Source organism: Antechinus flavipes, chromosome 2 (genome assembly GCF_016432865.1).
Source record: "Antechinus flavipes isolate AdamAnt ecotype Samford, QLD, Australia chromosome 2, AdamAnt_v2, whole genome shotgun sequence".
Classification (NCBI taxonomy): domain Eukaryota; kingdom Metazoa; phylum Chordata; class Mammalia; order Dasyuromorphia; family Dasyuridae; genus Antechinus; species Antechinus flavipes.
The window spans coordinates 50,435,225-50,457,607 of NC_067399.1; the positions used below are offsets into that span (position 1 = coordinate 50,435,225).

Here is a 22,383-nt window from a genome sequence, read left to right on the forward strand (position 1 = left end):
GCAAAAATGTTTATAGCAGTCTTTTTTTGTAGTGGCAAGGAATTGGAAACTGAGTGGATCCTCATCAACTGTTATGGAATATTATTGTTCTATAGCATTGTTAGCTAATTAGAAGATTACAATAACAGAACTACAGCCTCCTCCTTAGTCTGAGCTCCCTGCTCTCTGGTTATTCATCTATAAGCTTCACATTGGGTTAAGGAATGAATCCAAGAATTTGTACAGGGATCTGTGACAAATTGCTGCCTCTTTCCATTCTTGTTCTTTGCCTACTCAGATGTGTGACTACTCTTTGTCTTAGTCCACCACACTAGATACAAGTCTCCTACACAGTCTGCACTGGATTTGCAGCTCAGTTCTAACATATGAGCAAAAGAACTGACCATTAGCACATGTTCCTGCTCCTAGCACAGCATCAGACCCTTCATCCTGAAACTGGGATCTCTTCATACCCTTATGCTTGGCCTCTGACCCCATTTCATTCTTGTAATCAAAAGCTCAACATGTCACCCTTCTGGCTAGAATCATTCCTAATCTTTGGGAGTTTCTTGGGTTGGGAGGGAGAATGGTGAATTGTCTTTTTATTATTAAATATTTCCCAATTACATTTTTAAAAATTGAGCTACAAGTTCTCTCTCTTCTTCTTGCCACACCACACTCTTTGAGAGGTACACAATTTGATATTGATTATACATGGAGGCAGCTAGATGGAGCAATGAATAGAGCACCAGGTCTAGAACCAGGAAGACCTGAGTTTAAATCCAGACTCAGACACTTACTAACTGTGTGATTCTGGGTAAGTTACCAGCTAACCCTGTTTCGCTCAGTTTCCTCATTGATAAAATGAGCTAGAGACATGGCAAATCACTCCAGTATCTTTCCCCATCCAAATGGGGTCATTAAGAGTTGGACATGACAGAACAACAACATACATGCAGAATATACTTTGATATTAGCCATGTTATAAAATAAGACATAAACAAAATAAAAAAATAAAAATAAAGTGAAAAAGAATATACTTTGATCTGCAGTTAGACTCCATCAATTCTTTGTCTGAATACCATTTTTCATCATGAATCCTTTGGAATTGTCTTAGTCGTACTGCTGGGAATGGCTAAGTTAATTCACAGTTGATCAGCTTTATAACACAGTTATTACTATGTACAATGTTCTCTTAGTTCTGTTAACTTCACTTTGTATCTGATGTTCATATAGGTCTTTCCAGCTTTTTCTGAAGGCATCCTACTCACCATTTTTAAAAAATAACAATACAGTATTCTATCACAATTATATATCACAATTTATTCAGTCATTCACCTTTGATTTCCAATTCTTTGTCATCACAAAAAAATAAGCTGTGTTCCCTTTTCTTTGACTACTCTTCTGGGTCAAAAGGTATTCAAAGTTGTGTAGTCTTTTAGGCAGGGTTCCAAATTTTTCTCCAGAAATTTGGTGGACTACTCTACCAACAGGACAGCAGCATCCCACTTTTTGTACATTCACTCCAGCATCCCCTCCTTTTCTGTCACTTTAGCTAATCTGAGAGAAGAGAGATAGCATCTTGGTTTATTTCATTTACATTTCTCTAATCAACAGTCATTTAGAGCATTTTTTCATTTGATTTCATGTTGACAACTTTGATTTCTTCTTCCAAAAATTGCTTATTTTTTTTGATCATGTATTAACTGTGAAATGGCTCTTATTTTTTATCAATTTGGTTTAGTTTTCTACATATTTAGAAATGAGGCTTATCAGAGAAATTTACAATAAAATTTTGCCCAGTTTCTTGTTTTCCTTATAATTTTGGCTGCTTAGTTGTGTTGCAAAATTTTTTTTAAATTTCATGTAATTATGTTTTACTTCCCCAAATCCTCTCTATCTCATACTGTTAAATTGATTATCTGAAATAAAAAAAAGAAACTGAGATCAAAGTAACTGAGCTATCTATGATTTAATTTGCAAGGGTAGCATTTGTACACCAAATTAGGTCACCTAACCCCACAAGGAGTGATTTACAGAGATGGTGTTTACAATAAAAAAAAAAAAAGGAATTGGAAAAATTACAGAAATTGTTTTAATTACAATTCTATGGACAAGGCAATTCAACTGACTAATTAGCTTTTCCCAGACTTTCCTAATCCTATGCCAGAAGTTCTTTCCTGCCAGGTGGTGCTTTTTGTAACCAGAAAGTGTACTGGCAGAGAAGAACTTTTGGTCAGTAGTTATCATCTTCCTTAGAATATTCATTAGAATTTAGCTCAAGCTAAAAAAAGGGGGAGCTTGTTCACTAATACCAGAAAGAGGAATTTAACGTCTAGCTAACTTTTCTCCAGCTGCCAGAAAATAAACCTTCTTTTCTGCCAGAAAGGAAAACCTAGCTTTTTAACAGAGTAATCTTGTTATTTTACTATGTGTTATTCTAAATTATCTGCTACTAAATGACAAAGTCTTCTTAATCTATTGATTCACTAAATTTCTAGGTAACCCAGATTTAAGAGATCATGTTAGTCTGTCTTAATTTAGGATTAGCTCTTCCTAAAGAAGGGAATGTAGTTCAATAATCAAACTAAAAATAAATCAAATAATCAAAAAATAACTGATGTCCTTTTTAATATCTAATCACCAACTCCTCCTTTATCCATAAATCTAACAGGTATGTTTTCCTAAGTTCCCTTATTATGATAACACTTTTATGTCTAAATTATTTATCCATGTTTGTCTATGCTTAGTTTCTGCCAAACTACTTTCTCATTTTCCTAGAGATTTTTGTCAAATGATGAATTATTGACCCAAAGATTTGGATTTTGGGGTTTATCAAACATTAGATTACTATTTCAAGACCACCAAAGGGGTTAACCTTGACAAGAGAGTCCACCTCTGAATCAGATATGGAAGTAAATAATCAGAGTTATGGAGAATGATGAGTAGTTTTGAACTCTATTTACACCTCTGAACCACATTTGAATTGGCACTATTTATTAAGATTGACTTAAGAAAAATGTTTAAAAAATAGAAACCCTTATAAATCTAGAAAAATGGGGAAATACCATCTGAATGAGAGAAGTAAAAATAATATTATTTTAAAAGAAAGACAACTTTATAAATGAATTATATACAATAATATAAACAGATGAGTTGAGTTATATGCTGAGATTCTGGCATACTTTAATTGAGCAAGTGGCATCTGTGATTTATACAATGCTTATAGCCAATTGGTGCTGAAAAAATGATTTTAAGGCAATAATATATTGGGAAGTGAAGGTAATCTAAAAACAAAATGTGTCAATAAAGTTATTTTTTAAAAAGAAAATATACATAATACATAAATACATTTGTTATTATATATAATAAATTATATAAAATAGAAATAGAAATATAAAGTTTGAATATAGGATAAATATCCCTCTTAATTTAGCTTTAAAAAATGATCTTTGGATACACAGTGAAAATCAGTCAACAAATATTTGCATGAGTGAAAATGTAAACTTCAGCTCAGTTCATGTCCAAAATTATTATGAATTCCATAATAGCAAAGTTCAAATTTAATAATATGAAATCAGCCATTCTCTAGGCTGTATTTGTTCAGTGTTGCCATTTTCATCATCCCAGTTAAAGGACAAATAAAGCAGAGTTCTGACACTTAAAATAAGGAATTTGTCTTACTGGTGAGAGCAAGGTTCTTCCTCTCATTGGTCTATCTTTATGAATGAACACCTCTGTAAGTGAGCTGGCATGGCTATGAGGAATTAGGGTCTGCTGGTAAAGGAAAACTCATTTTTTTTTATTGTGGATAAAAACAGTACCAACTCAAGAAATAAAGCAAATGAAACATGAAGAGCCTCATAAAAAGTAGCTAAAATATCAAGAGCAACAGCAAGAAACTAATGATACTGAACCCTGTGCATCTGATCATTAGTATTCTTATGTATAAATGGATATATAAATCCCAATGAATGTATATAGCTCCATGGCTCCATAAGTTCCAATGATTATACAAATCCAATGACTATATAAATCTCCATGGCTGTATGACTACCAATGGATAAATGAACCTCCAACAAGATCTAGATCCTACATAGTGATACTTGATTATATATTACTATCCAATTATCATAGTCTCATTATAACATGATAATAATAATAATAGTTAACTATTATATAGCACTTTAAGAATTGAAAACTATTTTGATCTTATTAGTGTACAGAATGATACAGTTGCAATTAGTGAGAGAAGAAGAGAAAACAGGTTTCAGAGATGTGAAATGATTGTCATTTTGAGACCAGGATGGAAGCCTTCCAGTTTAGTCCTTTTTCTACTATATCATGCTGCCTTCCATAGAATTCTTAATAATTAATCAATTTTCAATTTAAATGCTACCAGGAAGGTTCCCTCTTTTCCCCTAAGCCCTCTCACAGAGCACTCTGTTTTGTAATTCTTGGGAATGTGTCTAATATTCTAAACTTTATATCACACTAACAGAGTTCTGTAGACATTTGATAAATATTTATTGTATTATGTTGTATTTGTTTTATTGTTTCATGGTTCCTCTTCCATGATACCAACAATTATAGCCACATGCTAGGTGTTAGAGAAATGTAGTTAAACTGAATTACTGTAACAAAATAATGGCACTATATCTTAAACATTTTTTAAAAAAATGTTTCTGGGTTTTTTTGTGTGTATATGGTTTCTTTTGCAACATGGCTAATATGGAAATATGTTTCGTGTGATTTCACGTGTATAAACGATATTATATTGTTTACCTTCTCAAGAGATAGAAGAAGGGAAGGGAGGGAAATTTGGAACACAAAATTTTTTAAAACGAATGTTAAAAATTTTTTATATGTAATTGGGAAATATTTAATGAAATATACATATATGTATTTATATATACATATAAATATATGTATATAAATAAAGTAATGGTTTTCTATTACTTTCATAGATGTCCCTATATGAAACTGATAGGGACAGTTAGATAGTACAGTGAATAGCATATCAGGACTGAGGGAAACAAAAGCCATCTTTGTGAATTAAGATCTGGTCTCAGACACTTACTAATTGTGAGATCCTAGGCAAGTCATTTAATTCTGTTTGCTTCAGTTTCCTCCTCATCACCATCATTCACCATCAAATGAGCTGGAGAAGGAAGTGCTAAACTACTCCAGTATCTACCATATTTCCATTTCTAAATGATGAGAATAGTCAGATAATGACTCTAATTTGAAATTTTTTAATACATAGTTCTCACTTTTTCAGATGACTTCCCTTCTTTCCAAGGAATGAGGGATCTGGAACAGTTGAGGACTATGTATTAGAAGGATGTTGAGTATAATTTTTCTTAGGAAAACAAATGCACTCCATTCCTGTAGAATTAAATGCAAGGACCACTTCTTAAAGAAACTGTCCAAATCAACCTTGATCTGATGTTTCCAGAGACTTGTGGGACTGAGGAGGTAATAGTCCTCAGAATGAAAATCTCTCTCTTTCTCCAAAATTTTTAATGTATCTTCTCCTTGAAATTATTCTATCACTGAACTGACCCCTGTGAAAATACTTAGGAAAAACATTTACACAGAGGCAAATGACTTATTAGAGCATTTAAAATATTTTAATATATAGCTCCCTTTTTCATATGACCTCCCTTCTTTCCAAGGAATACAGCATTGTCTCACATTCTTCTGAGCTCTTATTAACTACAAAGCATTTTAATACTGCAAAGTCCATAAGGACCTGGAACAGTTGAAGACCATGTATTAGAAGGGTGCTGAGTATAGTTTTCTTAGGAAAATAAATGTGCTCCATTCCTGTAGAATTAAATGCAAGGGCCACCTCTTAAAGAAACTGTCTAATTTAACTTTGGTCTGATGTTCCCAGAGACTGTGGGACTGAGGAGGTAATAATCCTCAGAATGAAAATGTCTGTCTGTCTCACTGTCTCTGTCTCTGTCTTTGTCTCTTTCCCTCTCTGCAAAGTTTCGCTGCTTTTATTTTTATTACCATTCTCCTTGAAATTATTCTATCGTTGCATTGTTGGTGGAGTTGTGAACGAATCCAGCCATTCTGGAGAGCGATCTGGAATTATGCCCAAAAAGTTATCAAACTGTGCATACCCTTTGATCCAGCAGTGTTTCTATTGGGCTTATACCCCAAAGAGATACTAAAAAAGGGAAGGGGACCTGTATGTGCCAAAATGTTTGTAGCAGCCCTGTTTGTAGTGGCCAGAAACTGGAAAATGAATGGATGCCCATCAATTGGAGAATGGCTGGGTAAATTGTGGTATATGAATGTTATGGAATATTATTGCTCTGTAAGGAATGACCAGCAGGATGAATACAGAGAGGCTTGGAGAGACCTACATGGACTGATGCTAAGTGAGATGAGCAGAACCAGGAGATCATTATACACTTCGACAACGATATTGTATGAGGATGTATTCTGATGGAAGTGGATTTCTCTGACAAAGAGACTTAACTGAGTTTCATTGGAGAAATGATGGACAGAAACAGCTACACCCAAAGAAGGAATACTGGGAAATGAATGTGAACTATTTGCATTTTTGATTTTCTTCCCGAGTTATTTTTACCTTCTGAATCCAATTCTCCCTGTGCAACAAGAGAACTGTTCGGTTCTGCAAATATGTATTGTATCTAGGATATACTGCAACATGTTTAGCATATATAGGACTGCTTGTCATCCTGGGGGGGGGGGGGGGGGAGGAGGGAGGGAGGGGAAAAAACGAAACATAAGTGATTGCAAGGGATAATGTCGTGTAGAAATTATCCTGGCATGGATTCTGTCAATGCGAAGTTATTATTAAATAAAATAAAATTTATTAAAAAAAAAAAAAAAAGAAATTATTCTATCGTTGAACTGTCCTTTATAAAACACTTAAGAAAAACATTTACATTTACAGGACTTAGCAGAGCATCTAACATTTTCCATTGAATGTCTTTTTAAAATATTAGTAGAAAGATTTCAAAAGAGAAATTTTTTTTTCAAAAAAGGGAAAAATTCTTTTCAATTGTTTTGTCCAATCTTTTTCTTGGGCAAGAAAATGCTTTTTTAATTTTTTTCCCAGAAAATTCTTATAGCATTTTTGGTCAGTGTAGACAGCTCCTAGCATGATAATTCTTCTATAATTTCTAGTCTTAAGTATCTGGAGCATCAAATTTGAATCTAGGTCTAACTAATTCCCAATTTGGCCATCTATCTGCAAGGCCACAATGCTTCTCACCTTCCAACACAAAGCTCTTTAAACAAAAGAACTAGGCAGCAGTCAACCCAAGTCAACAACAACAACAACATATTGTGTTTTTAGCAAATTAGTCAACAGTTGACGCAATGCTATATATGTGGCATTTTTAGGTAATCAGACACACAATGATATATACTGTGTTTTTAGTTTATAAACTATGAATTTAACAGAATTAAACTTCTGGAATGGAAGGAGTGAACTTTCTTTAAATGCAATCTTCCAATGATGAATTCTAGATTATGACAATGGTCTAATTATTAACTTGTCATAATCTTAACTAGTTTTACAATTGTATCTAGAAAATAAGAGGCAGGACTTTGTAGTTAAATGAAAAAGTGAAAAAGGAATTCTTATTGGTTAGTTTTGCATAAATCTACAAACAAGAGTTCAAGGGACTCTAACTTCAGTAAGGAACAGGAAATATCATTAGTATAAGCAACATTTGATTATATTAAGACTCAACATCGAAGACTTTAGGCACATGAAAAATATATAGATTAAAAAACTGATGCAATTTGACCTTATCTAGGATTAGAATTCTAAAAGATAAAAGCAGGAATCCACAAGGGCTAAGATCCAGGCATTCACAACGGCCCAGAAAGAACAAATTAAGGCTGTTTCTTGGTTTCCAGATTTAGTGCAAACCTCTGTAGCTCAGAATTTATAGGTCAAGAAAAGCAGTGAAAAGAATGTGCAAATATGGAGCAAATATAGAGTAACAAAGAGAAAAAATAAAAGATCCAGAATAGGAAGCAACTGAGATATAGGTGGTTTAATAGCAAGAGAAATATTGCCTCCTGGATTTATTACAACTATTATAATGCTGCTGCTATTGATTTATTATTCAGGAGAGTAGCAGCTAGAATTCCAGTGAAGATGTAAGGTTCACCACTGTCATATGATCCAAACCAAGAGAGTGAAACTTCTCCCAGGGTTACCAGGCCATATGCACTTTTGAAATGCTGTGACATATGGTACTATGGTGGCCACTAATTTTTCCATTCCTTTATTCTATCCTAGAAGCACAGAAAAACCACTGGTACAAGGAGCATCTCTCCACTCAATCATCAATATTATCACTACAGACACCCAGGGAAAAAGAAGTAGAGCAAGAACGTTTGACAGATGGCTTATTTCTTCTCTGGTGTCATAGCAACACAAAGCTTGGGCTTCTGGGAGAATTGCAATCAGCACCTTGGCTGGCAGGTCTGCCATCTTGCCATGGGTTACTTTCACTTAAAGCCCTAGTCTAATAGCTAGAACACATTATTAGTCCTGTTTTCATGAAAGCTCCATATCATATAAAGAAGAGAATAGAAAAGCAAATGGAAAGAGCCCTCCCTAGTTTCAAAGTGATCATACCTGGGACACGAGTACCCTTCAGGGGGTTGGACAGTGCCATTCCAATCTCTGTCATTCCATATCTCTCTAGCAAAGTGTGCCCCGTAAGATTCTTCCACCTCTGTAGGACAGGTACCGGTAAGGCAGCAGATCCCGACACCATTAACCTAAGGAATGAGAACCAAAGAGGAAAAGAAAAGTACTTAAATCCTAACAGATCTTGATATTCTACAAGATTTTAAAGAAAGAATCAACAATTCCTTCCAAGTGCAACAAAAACACACGGGGGATTGTTAATTTGGACCTCACTATTTTAAAATTCATGATCAAGCTTGCAGGTTAGCCTGGAGTTTACCTTGGTGTGTGTGTGTGTGTGTGTGTGTGTGTGTGTGTGTGTGTGTGTTTAAAAGCTTTATTCTGCAGATTATAAGAGTGTAAACAAGAAGGAAAGGGGCCTGTTTAGCCAGCTCATAAGAGCAAATTATTTTCAGGAGTACCCATTTGCATGTACTAATTACAAACGATTCCTCAAGCGTGCTAATTACAAACGATTCCTTAAATATACTAACTACAAATCATTCCTGATTCTCAATCTTAATTCTTTAAAGTAGGTCCAACAGAAACTCTACTAAAGAATGCTTATTTAGCTATTTGTCTTAGTGACTGCTGAAACTTGCAAGTAGTTAAGTACTGCATTTTCTTAAATAAAATCTATAATTCTGATTGGCTTTCTCCAACTAGTATAAATTAGTGAGGTTTTAGAGTATATTTCAGTATCACATTTATTTCTTTCCTTTCCTCTGATCTGATTTCTATCTATGGTTATTCAGGTTTCAGTAGGCCCTGATACCTATTCCTCATTCATATCTCTAGCACAGAAAATGTGACATCTCCATCAATAGCCATACAATGCCAGTCTGTCACAAAAGAGCGCAAGTTCAGGTAAATGATAAGCAACAGGAAATGTCAGAAACAGGGACTCTATTTTCACTGAAAAATCTATACAAAATAAAAAGCAAAGAAATAGGAAAATATGAGCAAAGTCTAATGGATTTCTTTTGACCAGTTCCAATTTTAACTGGTAAAATGAGGGTCAAGTTAATCAATCTATTACCCTATCCTTTCTAAGATCATCAATTAAGTTATATGAAATAGAATACAGATATGTATATAAATGTGCTTAAAATTTAAGTATGCCCAAGTTATGCCTTCTGCACTTTCAGAGGTTTAGATTTTCAAAAATCTTATTATTGCATTTAAAAAGACTCCATTTTTTTCTATCTTCTTACCCCAAATTTGCTCCATATGAGACACAAAATTCCACATACAGGGCAGTCCTTAAGCAGTAAACATAACATAAAGTTCCTATAAACTACCTTGATCTGGAAGTAATATAAGGGGAGAGGGGAAAGGATAATTATAACAACATTTATAATAACAGTTGAATACAGTATCTCACTGGAGTCTTGTAAGAGCCCTGTAAGACAGGTGCTATTATCCCCATTTTAAGGATGAGAACCTTTTGAGAGAGGCTCAGAGGGATGATCAGTAGCATTTGTGCCCAGATTCCCAGATAATCAGGATTGAAGGCCTTCCCTGATTCAGCTGGTGGCTCAGGGCATAGAGAACTGAACCTAGAGGCAGAAAAACTTGAGTTTCAGTCTGGCCTCAGACACTAACTAGTTGTATGACCCTGAGCAGGCCACTTGATGTTTTTTGCCTCAGTTACCTAAACAATAAAATGGGGGAAATAATAGCATCTGCCTCCCAGGATCAATGAGATGATATTTCAATTGCTTGGAACATACTTGGTACTTAATAAATGCTTATTCCCTTCCCCTTTCCATTACACTATACTGACTCTCATCATGTCATTTAATTTAAATTAATTTATGCAATTATTTAAATTTAAATTTAAATTCAATTAATTTAAAGTTGCCATAGGAGATAAAATATTAGTCCAGAAGGGAGACAGAAAGGTTGAAAAGCAGAAAAAGAAAAGGAAAATATAGACGCCAAGGTTGGATACATGCAGAAACAAACTGAAACTAGGACCAGCAAATCAATTAAGTACATGGGTGAAAAGGATAACAGCTAAAACAGATTTAGTACTAATGATGGGCCAAAAAAAGAAAGGATGGATAAACTAAGTTACCACTCTTCTTTACTAATTCAATCAACTTCCTCATAACTTTCCACAAAATTAAATTTTAAAAAAAATTGTTTTTTAAGATTTTCAACTGGCAATACAGAAACACAAAACTCAAGAAGTTTTTCATGGACAGAGTCTCATAATTAAGGCAGGTTTCTTTGCTTACTTTTTGTCCTTGCTTACATTCATTTGCTTTTTAAACTGGAGAATATCAGAAGGGGGAAAAATCAACACAGCTACTAGGGGTTCTCTTTAGCAAAGCCCTTTGATGTAGACTTTTTTGGAACATTAAACAGGATTTATGAAAAATTGCTAACCTTAATTCAGATAGTTCATTAGGAAATTAAACTTTAAAAAAAGCACCAGACACAGTCAAAAGAACAAATTCAATCTTAGCCTGAGGGCACACTGGCTGGCATTTGACCAGTCAACCTTAGCTGAGTATGGTGATTTGTATCCTACCTTATGGACTAAAGGCTGTTAGCCTGCATGGTCTGGAAAGGGTTTTCTAATCCCTATACCTTAGCAGATGGAAGATGGGATAACCAGCATCTGACCACGAAAAGGCAAAACCCAGAAGATGCAGTAAAAAAGAAAAAGCTTGGCTACAATTAGGCCACTGAAGTAAGAGGCAGAAGAGACAACACATTCAGAAAAGAAATATGACTTTTAGTAGAAAGTAGCAGCAGATAGCATAATGATATCATCATAGGGGTAGCAGAAATCATAGAATAATGAAATTATGAGTTGTTTGGACCATGCATGAATTCCTTGATGAATATGACCTGCTCACAGGTATTGCCTACATATATGCTCTCCATGTATGTTACCTGGTCATTTGTGCTCTCTGAATGCATCTTCTCCAACTTGCAGATATTAAGTGCCCTAACTGTAGGTGTCCTGCAGAGTTCTATCCTGGACCCTCATTTCTTCTCCCTTTATGCTATTTCATTTGGTGATCTCATCAGCTGACATGGATTTAATCACCATCCTTATTTCTCTGGTGACCTCCAGTCTCACATATCCAACTGCCTTTTAGACATCTCAAACCCAATGTCCAATAGACATCTTAAAATTCAACACATCAAAGATAGAACTTACCATGTTTTCCCTTAAACCCTCCCCTTCTCCTACCTTCTCTATTGCTGTAGAGGGCAAATCCAACCTGCCATTCCCTCACATTCACCACCTAGGGTCCCCTTGGACTCCTCACTATCTCTCTCCTCCCCCCTCCCCCCCAACACACACACATCTAAGCTGTTTCCAAGGTCTGTCAACCTTCCCCTTATATAGTTTGATTAGATGTCTTTTATTTTAAATTAATGTCTCTTGGCCAGGTGGTGAAAGTGATGCAGATACATCCCCTGACTCCTCCAACACTGCCCCGCCCTGGTGTAGGTCCTTATCACCTCATGGTTGGACTATTGTAATTACTGCTGGTGAGCAGCCTGTCCTAAGTCTCTCCACTCCAATCCATTCTACATTTGGCCAATTTTCCTATAGAATAGGTTTGATCATGTCATAAACTCCAGTCCAATCACCTTTACAATCAAATACAAAATTCTCAGTTTGTCATTTAAAGCTCTTCACAGTCTAATTTCCTTTTATCTTTCTTATATCTTAATTTTTGCTATAATGATACTGACCTTGCAGCTTTTTCTATGACCTCAGTTCTGAGAATTTTGTCTGGCTGTCCCCCAGGCTCTCTCCATTTCTGCCTACTACTTTTCCTGGCTTCCTTCAAATCTTAGCTAAACTCCCGCCTTTTACAGGAAGCCTATCCCAATCCCCTTTAATTCTAATGCCTTCCTTCTGTTAATTATTTACTATTTTGTGTGTGTTTATACACATATATGTGTACATGTATGTGTACATATATGTATACACACAAGAATATATAATTTGTCGGTTTCTTGTCTCCTCTATTAGAATGTGAGCTCGGTGGGGTCACAGATTATCTTTTGCCTCTTTTTATATTCCAAATTCTTTGTACAGTGCCTGACAACACAATAGGCATTAAATAAATATTTATTGACTGACTAGTAATGCAGTAATGGGAAAGACATACCATTTTTGCATGTAGGAATCTTTGTGTTTAAATTAATTTTCTATGTGCTTCGAATAAATGTCTTGTTTTAAATTAATGTCTCTTGACCATCTGATAAAAGTAAACATACTGGTGGGGGCTCATGAACTACAGTTTTTGAATGGCATGACTGAACCAAAGGGCAATTTTCTGAGTACTCCATATGCTATATTCAAGTTAAATGGGAAATAAAGTCTCTAAACATAGAACAGAACTAATATTCTCAAGAACAAACCATAGCCTCAAAGAATCAGAGTATTTAGAAATGGAAGGAACATAAAAATTATTTAAGAGATCATTTTATAGAAAACTAGGAAAACTGAGACCTGGGCAAGCTGGGCAACTGCACTGAGGTCCTCGAATTACTTACTGATAGAGTAACTCAAACTCAAGTTTTCTGATCCCAGAATTGATTCAGTTCATATTTGGTTTCTTCAGTTACCTGATTTTCTCTTTACAGACTGCACGTATAAAATCCTGGACATGAGGCTGGGTAAAATGTTTATCATAATAATCCATCAATTTGGAATAAATGGTAGGCACTGCCATGAAAACATTGATCCGTGGCTTTTCAGAACTTAGAAATTTTTCCCAAACCTAGCAAGAAAAGAAAATTATTTGAATAAAAAAGAAAACAGATGAATCACAGATATCATTGTTCTCTATCTTTAAATCTTTCTTTAAGCATGAAAATCCTAATAAGCATATTCCAAAAAATTGTAGCTCATTTGAAAATAATCAAATAATCACCTCATCTATCACCAAAATGGGTCAGTATATACTAAATCAATAATTAGCATTTGACTCTGATGATTATGGAGAATCAAAGGTTAGTCCATGTTGTTTGTAAGGAAAATACCAACAAAGCATATTAAACAATCTGTTTTTTTTAAAAAAGCATTACAGAACTTTATTTAGATTAATACCATTACTGTCTTCCTGCTGTGACTGAAGAGACAAGAAATATGTGTTTGGGAGAAGCCAATCAAAATGAAATTCACTGAAAGACCTATATATTATAATGCATTTGCAATCTATATACATAGAATGAAGTGTAGTAATTTACTGAAAGGTATGATATATATGTACACACACATATACCCATGCACATGTGCCTATACAATGACACTGACATACATGTTAATGTATGTCTGTATATTTAAGCTTGGACTCAATATAACAAAATATTATAGCTATGACTGAATATAGAAAGTCAGTGCTTTCCTGATAATCTAAAGCATAATTTCCAAATGTTATCTTCTAATCTCCTAACTTATTAAAGAAATTAGAAGGTATGTCAACACCTTATGGTCTGTTAGTATTTGTTTCTGGACAGTACAAGTAATTCACTATCATCAAGGGGCTGACTGACTTCCTAGCTAACACTACTTCTGTCTCTCATTGCACAACTAATTTAAAATAAAGAATCCTCATGATTGCTTCAGAGTATCAAACCTTTCTTAGAACATGTTTTCTCCTAGTCCAATGGTTCCAGGACCACTGAATCAGATGAAGAAATTGTGGCTAAGACTGTCAATGCTGAGCAAACCAATAACAGAACCAGAAAGTTTAAGAACCAACAAGGACTTCCTTGCTAGTGAATTCAAGAAACTGCTCTGGACTATGCCTAAAGGACTATCAAACTGTGCACTCTTTGATCCAGTAGTGTCTCTACTGGGTCTGTATCCCAAAGAGATCATAAAATAGGGAAAAGGACCCACATATTCAAAAACGTTTGTGGCAGCCCTCTTTCTAGTGGCCAGAAACTGGAAACTGAGTGGATGCCCATCGGTAGGGGAATGGCTGAATAAGTTATGGTATATGAATGTTGTGGAATATTATTGCTCTATAAGAAATGATTAGCAAGATGATTCCAGAAAAGTCTGGAAAGACTTGATATGAACTGATGCTGAATGAATTGAAGAAAACCAGGAGAACATTGTACATAAAAACAAGAAGACTATGTGATGATCATGATTCAAGGGAATTTCAATAGACTTGTGATGGAAAGAGCAATCTGCGCCCATGGAGAATGAATGTGGATCACAGCATGGTATTTTCACCTTTTGATGTGGTGGTGTTGTTTGTTTGCTTGTGTTTTTCTTTCTCCTTTTGATTTGATTTTTCTTGTGCAGCATGAAAAAATGTGTAAATACATTTAGAAAAATTGTATATTGTTGGGATATTGGATGACTTGCTGTCTAGGGGAGGGGGGAAGTAGGGAAAGGAATTTGGAACACAAGGTTTTGCAAAGTGAATATTGAAACCTATCTTTGCATGTATTTTGAAAAGTAAAAAGCTTTTATTATTTTTTTTAAAAGAAAGGAAAAAACCCTTCTTGGTTCCTAAACTTTTTTTATTCTAGTATCAATTTTGTTCAACATTGATAATTTTACCCACAAGATATTATGGATGTTACTTAGCTTTTCAATCTGGATAGTTTACCCAGCATCATTACTTTGCCCTTAATAAACACATGATTGACTTTTCCTTTTAATTTCTTCTCTATACCCAACTAGTTCTTTCCCACCCCAAAGGACCACCCACTTCTAGCTTTTTTGAGGAGGGGATTGATTTTTTTTATCTTTTTCTTCCCAATGCCCACCTCAGTCCACAGTGGACATCCCCTAACACCACCTTCACCCACTCTCAGAGCAGAACATGATATGGGGGGGAAAGCCAAAATGTAAATTTATCAAAAGTGAAGAAGAGATTGTCCTTCATGCTGTCACTGTTGGCCAATTATTCTACTACTTTCCCCTCAATCCTGCTCCCTGGCTCAGTTTCATTACTTTCTACTTTAGTGAAGCCCCCACCTTCTCCTGCTCTCCCTCACTTGCTTTGTCTTTCGTTTCACTGCCTGAGAACAATCAGCTCTCTTTTGAAATGTTGTCACCCTTAATACAGGAAGACACATTTAACAAAGGCACTTTTCCTGTGGGAGGGGGAGCTCTGAAATTTGGCTCCTTTCCTCCCTCTACTCATCAAGGGATTGTTTCCTGCCATCAAGGTTTGGTAAAGAGGATGCAAAAAAGGCACAGGCTTAAATGGTACTATGGATCATGCACTGAATTATGATAGGGAATATTTTTCCTCTAGATGCCTCCCATGCAGGGAGGAAAAGGAAAGGAAGGCATCAGCTATGGGATCAGCAGAAATTAGAAATGAGACCAATGAAAGTAATTGGTGGCTCCCACTCTGGATGACCTTTGATCCAGATCAGGGGACCTCCTCTGACCTGACCTGCTTCAGGGGAGCATGCTTTTCAGCAGGAAACACAAAAAGACAAAGATGTAACTGAGAATAAAAAGCAAAGAGTGACTGGGATTTGATATTTGACCTACAAGCAGCAGAAGTCAGCTCTCCTCTGGAAAGGTTTAATAAAGCAGATCAGTAATATAAAAAAAATGTAGACAAAAGCTTTGTTTGCTTCCCTTCAATCAATTCATCTTCAATAACTTCAAGGATCATGGGTAAATCAATAGGTAGAGATGAGAGGACCCACGGTTTATCCATTTGACTACAAGCTCTTCAAAAACAGGAGTTGTTTTCACCTTTTTTAGCATCCCTAATGTCTAACTTTTTTGAGGGGGGACTAATTTTTTTTACCTTTTTCTTCCCAATGCCCACCTCAGTCCACAGTGGATATCCCCTACCACCACCTTCTCAGATAAAGATAGAGCAGGTAGAGCAGAACATGAGGATATGGGGGAGAAAAGCCAAAATATAAATTTATCAAAGGTGAAGAAGAGGTTCTCCTTCATGCTGTCACTGTTGGCCAATTATTCTATTACTTTCCCCTCAATCCTGCTCCCTGGCTCAGTTTCATTACTTTCTACTTTAGTGAAGCCCCCCTCCCCCCTTTCTTGATGAAAGTTAATTTGGCATTAAATAATCAGTAATAATGACAACAACCACAGTAGTAAGAAGAACACTTCCGATATTTTAAAAGTGCCTTCCTAAAACAACCCTGTGCAATAGGGAATGTAAGAAGTGTTATTGGAATTTTACAGATGAAGACAGCAAAGCTCCGAGAGATTAAATAATTGGCCCGCAATCTCACCATAAGTAACCATCAGAGCAAGGTTTTGAAGCCAGCTAGCCAAACACTAAATTACATGTTCTTTCTACTATCCCCTGCTGCCACAACAATCCTTGTTGACAGAAACAAAGGAAAAAGTTTAGGTCAAATCATAAGATGACAAACATTTTTTAATCAGCCAATTTCAATAAACACTTATTAAATACCTACAATGTGCCAGGTTCTTTGTTACGTTCAGGGCCCACAAAAAGAGGCAAAAGTCAGTCCCTGCCCTCAAGGAGTTCAAATTATAAAAAACATTCTTAGTTGGCAACAGACTGTAGAGCCAAATCATATGTTTTCCATTCATCTGGGGTTTATTCAGAAATAGGTTTACAAAGTACTTTTAAGAAACTGCACCACGAGTTTTTAAAAATAATATCTTGCTATTTTTAAAATATAATCCCCCTAACAGAAACCAAAATTTCTTGTGACTTGGCATAAATTTTCTAATGACCACCAAGTAAGAAACATCTATGATGTTACCTTTTCTTAAACAATTCACATACAACTTTAATTGCCTGAAAATATCTCTTCCAAAAGGTCAAGGAGCTGACAAATTTCTGCAGTAAAAACATGCCCCCCCGCTTTGCAAATGAATCCCCTCCTTAGAGATTCCTTGTGAATTCTCTTTGAAAGAGCTGGAAGAAATTTCTTTCTGTCTCTGTCTTCTTGATGATTTCAAAGGCTTGTTTCCATTCTGGCTCCATGGAAATGTATTTTTTGGCACAGCTACATGCAAAGGCCATCTAGGGGCCATGATCTGCAAGGAAAGGGAGCACTCTCAAGGTTCAAATCACTAATCCTGGATATTTTTAAGCATAAAAATAGAATCCCAGCTTTTACTTCATCAGTACTAAAGAAATGGAATTTTAATTAATAACCACATTTCAAAGTATCTAGGGAAATAACCATTTTTAACTAACGATGGATCAGGACTCCAAGTTCCAAAGGCTTAACAAATACTAAGCTACCAACAGAATGACTACATCATATGGACAATCTGTGTCCTCCGTCTGTACCCTTACAACATTCAAGAGAACACAAAAAAGATTCCTGAGCACAGGTTCCTCAGCGGACTCTCCTATAGCAAATTTATGGAAGAATATGAATCAGTCAGTCAATTAATAAATATTTTTAAGAATCTACTATCTAGCAGGCATTATGCTAAGTGCTAGAGATCCAAAAAAAAAGGGTGGTGGGGAGAAGACAGATCCTGCCCTTAAGATGCTTACAAGATTCACAAACTACTATGAACAAACAAACTACAGACAGGATAAATTATAGATACTCAACAGAGGGAAAGCTCTAGTGTCAAGGGAGATCAGGAAAGGCTTCTTATAAGAAGGTGGTATTTTAGTTAAGACTCAAAGGAAAAACAGACAAAACAGGAGACAGATAACAAAAGAATTCCAGAGTTGGGAGATGAATATTGTACAAGGAAAAGCAAGAACAATCTCTTTTTTTTTTTTTTTTTTTTTTTTGAAATAGTAATTTTTCTTTTTTTTTTTTTTTTATATATTTTTTTTTAAGTTTTTTTATTTAATAATTACATTATATTGACACTCATTTCTGTTCCGATTTTTTTCCCCTCCCTCCCTCCACCCCCTCCCCTAGATGGCAAGCAGTCCTTTATATGTTGGATATGTTGCAGTATATCCTAGATACAATATATGTTTGCAGAACCGAACAGTTCTCTTGTTGCGTAGGGAGAATTGGATTCAGAAGGTATAAATAATCCGGGAAGAAAAACAAAAATGCAGATAGTTCACATTCGTTTCCCAGTGTTCTTTCTTTGGGTGTAGCTGCTTTTGTCCGTCATTTATCAATTGAAACTCAGGTCTCTTTGTCAAAGAAATCCACTTCCATCAAAATATGTCCTCATACAATATCGTTGTCGAAGTGTATAATGATCTCCTGGTTCTGCTCATTTCACTTAGCATCAGTTCATGAAGGTCTCTCCAAGCCTCTCTGTATTCATCCTGCTGGTCATTTCTTACAGAACAATAATATTCCATAACATTCATATACCACAATTTACCCAGCCATTCTCCAATTGATGGGCATCCATTCATTTTCCAGTTTCTAGCCACTACAAACAGGGCTGCTACAAACATTTTGGCACATACAGGTCCCTTTCCCTTCTTTAGTATTTCTTTGGGATATAAGCCCAATAGAAACACTGCTGGATCAAAGGATATGCACATTTTGATAATTTTTTGGGCATAATTCCAGATTGCTCTCCAGAATGGTTGGATTCGTTCACAACTCCACCAACAATGCATTAGTGTCCCAGTTTTCCCGCATCCCCTCCAACATTCATCATTATTTTTTCCTGTCATCTTAGCCAATCTGACAGGTGTGTAGTGGTATCTCAGAGTTGTCTTAATTTGCATTTCTCTGATCAATAATGATTTGGAACACTCTTTCATATGAGTGGTAATAGTTTCAATCTCATCCTCTGAAAATTGTCTGTTCATATCCTTTGACCATTTATCAATTGGAGAATGGCTTGATTTCTTATAAATTTGAGTCAGTTCTCTATATATTTTGGAAATGAGGCCTTTATCAGAACCTTTAACTGTGAAAATGTTTTCCCAGTTTGTTGCTTCCCTTCTAATCTTGTTTGCATTAGTTTTATTTGTACAAAGGCTTTTTAATTTGATGTAATCGAAATTTTCTATTCTGTGATCAGTAATGGTCTCTAGTTCATCTTTGGTCACAAATTTCTTTCTCCTCCACAAGTCTGAGAGATAAACTATTCTATGTTCCTCTAATTTATTTATAGTCTCGTTCTTTATGCCTAGGTCATAGACCCATTTTGATCTTATCTTGGTATATGGTGTTAAGTGTGGGTCCATGCCTAATTTCTGCCATACTAATTTCCAATTATCCCAGCAGTTTTTATCAAATATTGAATTCTTTTCCCAGAAGTTAGGGCTTTGGGTTTGTCAAACACTAGATTGCTATAATTGACTATTCTGTCTTGTGAGCCTAGCCTTTTCCACTGATCCACTAATCTATTTCTTAGCCAATACCAAATGGTTTTGGTGACTGCTGCTTTATAATATAATTTTAGATCAGGTACAGCTAGGCCACCTTCATTTGATTTTTTTTTCATTAGTTCCCTTGAGATTCTCGACTTTTTATTGTTCCATATGAATTTTGTTGTTATTTTTTCTAGATCAATAAAATATTTTCTTGGAAGTCTGATTGGTATAGCACTAAATAAATAGATTAGTTTAGGGAGTATTGTCATCTTTATTATGTTCGCTCGGCCAATCCAAGAGCACTTAATATTTTTCCAATTATTTAAGTCTGACTTTATTTGTGTGGAGACTTTTTTATAATTTTGCTCATATAATTCCTGACTTTCCTTTGGTAGATAGATTCCCAAATATTTTATGGTATCAACAGTTATTCTGAATGGAATTTCTCTTTGTATCTCAAGCAAGAACAATCTCATTGGATTACAGAGTACATGGGTATTTATTTGGGAGTGGGTTAAGGTGTAAAGTGAAAGGGTGAGGGTGTAAGAAGATTGGAAAGATTAGGATTTGGAATGCCAGAGGATTTAATATTTGATCTTCAAGGTGTTAGGGAATCACTAGTTTACTGAGTAGAGCAGAGTGCACATATGTCATGGTCAAACCTGCCCTATCACTGATAGCTGAGTGGATGGATGGGAAGAGACTTGTGTGTCATACAGGATGGATGGGTTATGGTGTGCATCACTGGAAGGAATATTTAAACTGTTAATAGATGCACTGTGGGTACTGTACTACATACAGTTCCACTGTACTACAATGCTACAATACAACAGTAATTAAACTTGTAAACTTATTTTTATGACCAAGCCTTGCAGATGCAATAAAAGCCTGACCCAAAGATGAGTCTTGTTTCATGAGTGTTAGTCTTGCTTCTGACACTAGTTTAATATAAAAGATCCTACAGTTATCATGTCTTTAAGCTTTGCATTTCACAAGGAAGAGCATTAAACTTTGCTTTACATTATCTCCCATGTCTGCACATAAGACTGCTGTAAGGCAAGCAAAGGGCAGATATCAAAGTTGAATAATTTTCCCAGGGTCATCCGGTGAGTCAGTCAGTAGAGGAACTGAGAATGAATTCAGGTCATCTGTCTCTGACTCAGGGCCCAATCCACTAGAAATTTTTTCCTCTCAATTAAATGCCTCCAATCCAAAGAAATCAAGGAGTGGAATTACCTGAGGCAATTAATTGATCCTGGACTTTGGATAATCTAATAAACTGCCAGATTTTGCTTTTCAGAGGAGGACATCACTAGTGGCTTTCCTCTGATTTAGAACAACACAATTTATCTCTCTTGGTCTATTCTCCTGCCTGTCACTGTCAACTCATCAATCACAAGTGCAGAATATCGACAACCCATCATTCTGTTTTTATTATTTTGTTCTCTTTGGCTGGATAACATGCTGAAGCCCAGGGGCTCTAAAAACAGCTAAATGCAACAACAGATTTCTGGTCATCTAATAATACTGTGAGAGGGTTTTTATTTTTAGGTTTGGATTTTGTATTTAAGATACATCAATCACATGCAAGAGACTGTATGGCCAATGAACACTGGAAGAACCAAGGTCTAACATGCCCTTGAACTCACCTGGAGACTTCAAGGATTATTCTTGGTGAGTTATGGTTGTCAGTACAATATCAGAAAAAAAAAAAAAGCAAATCACTCCCACAAGTCCTCATATAAATGGCAGCATCCCTTTCTAAACCTAAATGCAGTTATTAATTAAAATCTCATTTCTCTGGGGAGAAATACATGTTCCCAGTTACTCTATACTTAACTGATACAGTTACATAGCAGTAGGGATGACAGGTAATTAAAAAGCAAACAAACAGCAATAACAACAACAAAAAGAAACAACCAAAAAACCCTAACCCTTCACCACATTTTAAAGTTGGAAAACCTAGTCCCTAGTTAGAGATGTTTAAAATTAGAAAATCTTAGTTAAATATATGCAAAGAGCTTCTTAAGCAACTATGAGAGTCAGTGAGTGTGGAAACCAGTTTTTGCACTTGTCTTAATGGCTTCCCAACAATTCGCCATGGTACTTTCAGCCTCATTTGAGATACAGGATTTCTGGCAACTATGCTGCAAAATAGCATATTGGTCCACGACTGATTCAGAAGGACGATCACTAATGAATCACCAACGTCATGACTCCTGGCAATGTCTTTGTGTATTGCTTGGAAATCAAAATACTGATTCAGCCCATTTAGGTCTGTTTACTTGTTGCATTTAATGGATTATCATACAAGATGATAAAAGTATAGGCATAAATAAGCCACAATGGTAAAAACAGGATTATTCAGCCAAGAAAAAAAAATGAAAGGAATTTAGTTGACATGTTAAAAATTGATGGAGACAACAGTAAAAATTAATCAGTCTTGCTTTCATTCTGTTTTATAATATGAGAGCA

At 35.5% G+C, this 22,383-nt stretch overlaps 1 protein-coding gene across 2 annotated transcripts in view; it reads right to left on the minus strand.

Moving 5' to 3' along the window:
* The window catches only part of ACSF3 (acyl-CoA synthetase family member 3), a 232,412-nt gene that overhangs the window by 148,854 nt on the left and 61,175 nt on the right, over positions 1–22,383 (minus strand). For both annotated transcript variants that reach the window (XM_051974771.1, XM_051974772.1), the window contains exons 4-5: positions 13,280–13,434; positions 8,621–8,766 (exon numbers count right to left, since the gene is read on the minus strand). In XM_051974771.1, the coding sequence (XP_051830731.1) occupies positions 8,621–8,766; positions 13,280–13,434 (301 nt within the window). The remainder of the gene's footprint in view (positions 1–8,620; positions 8,767–13,279; positions 13,435–22,383) is intronic.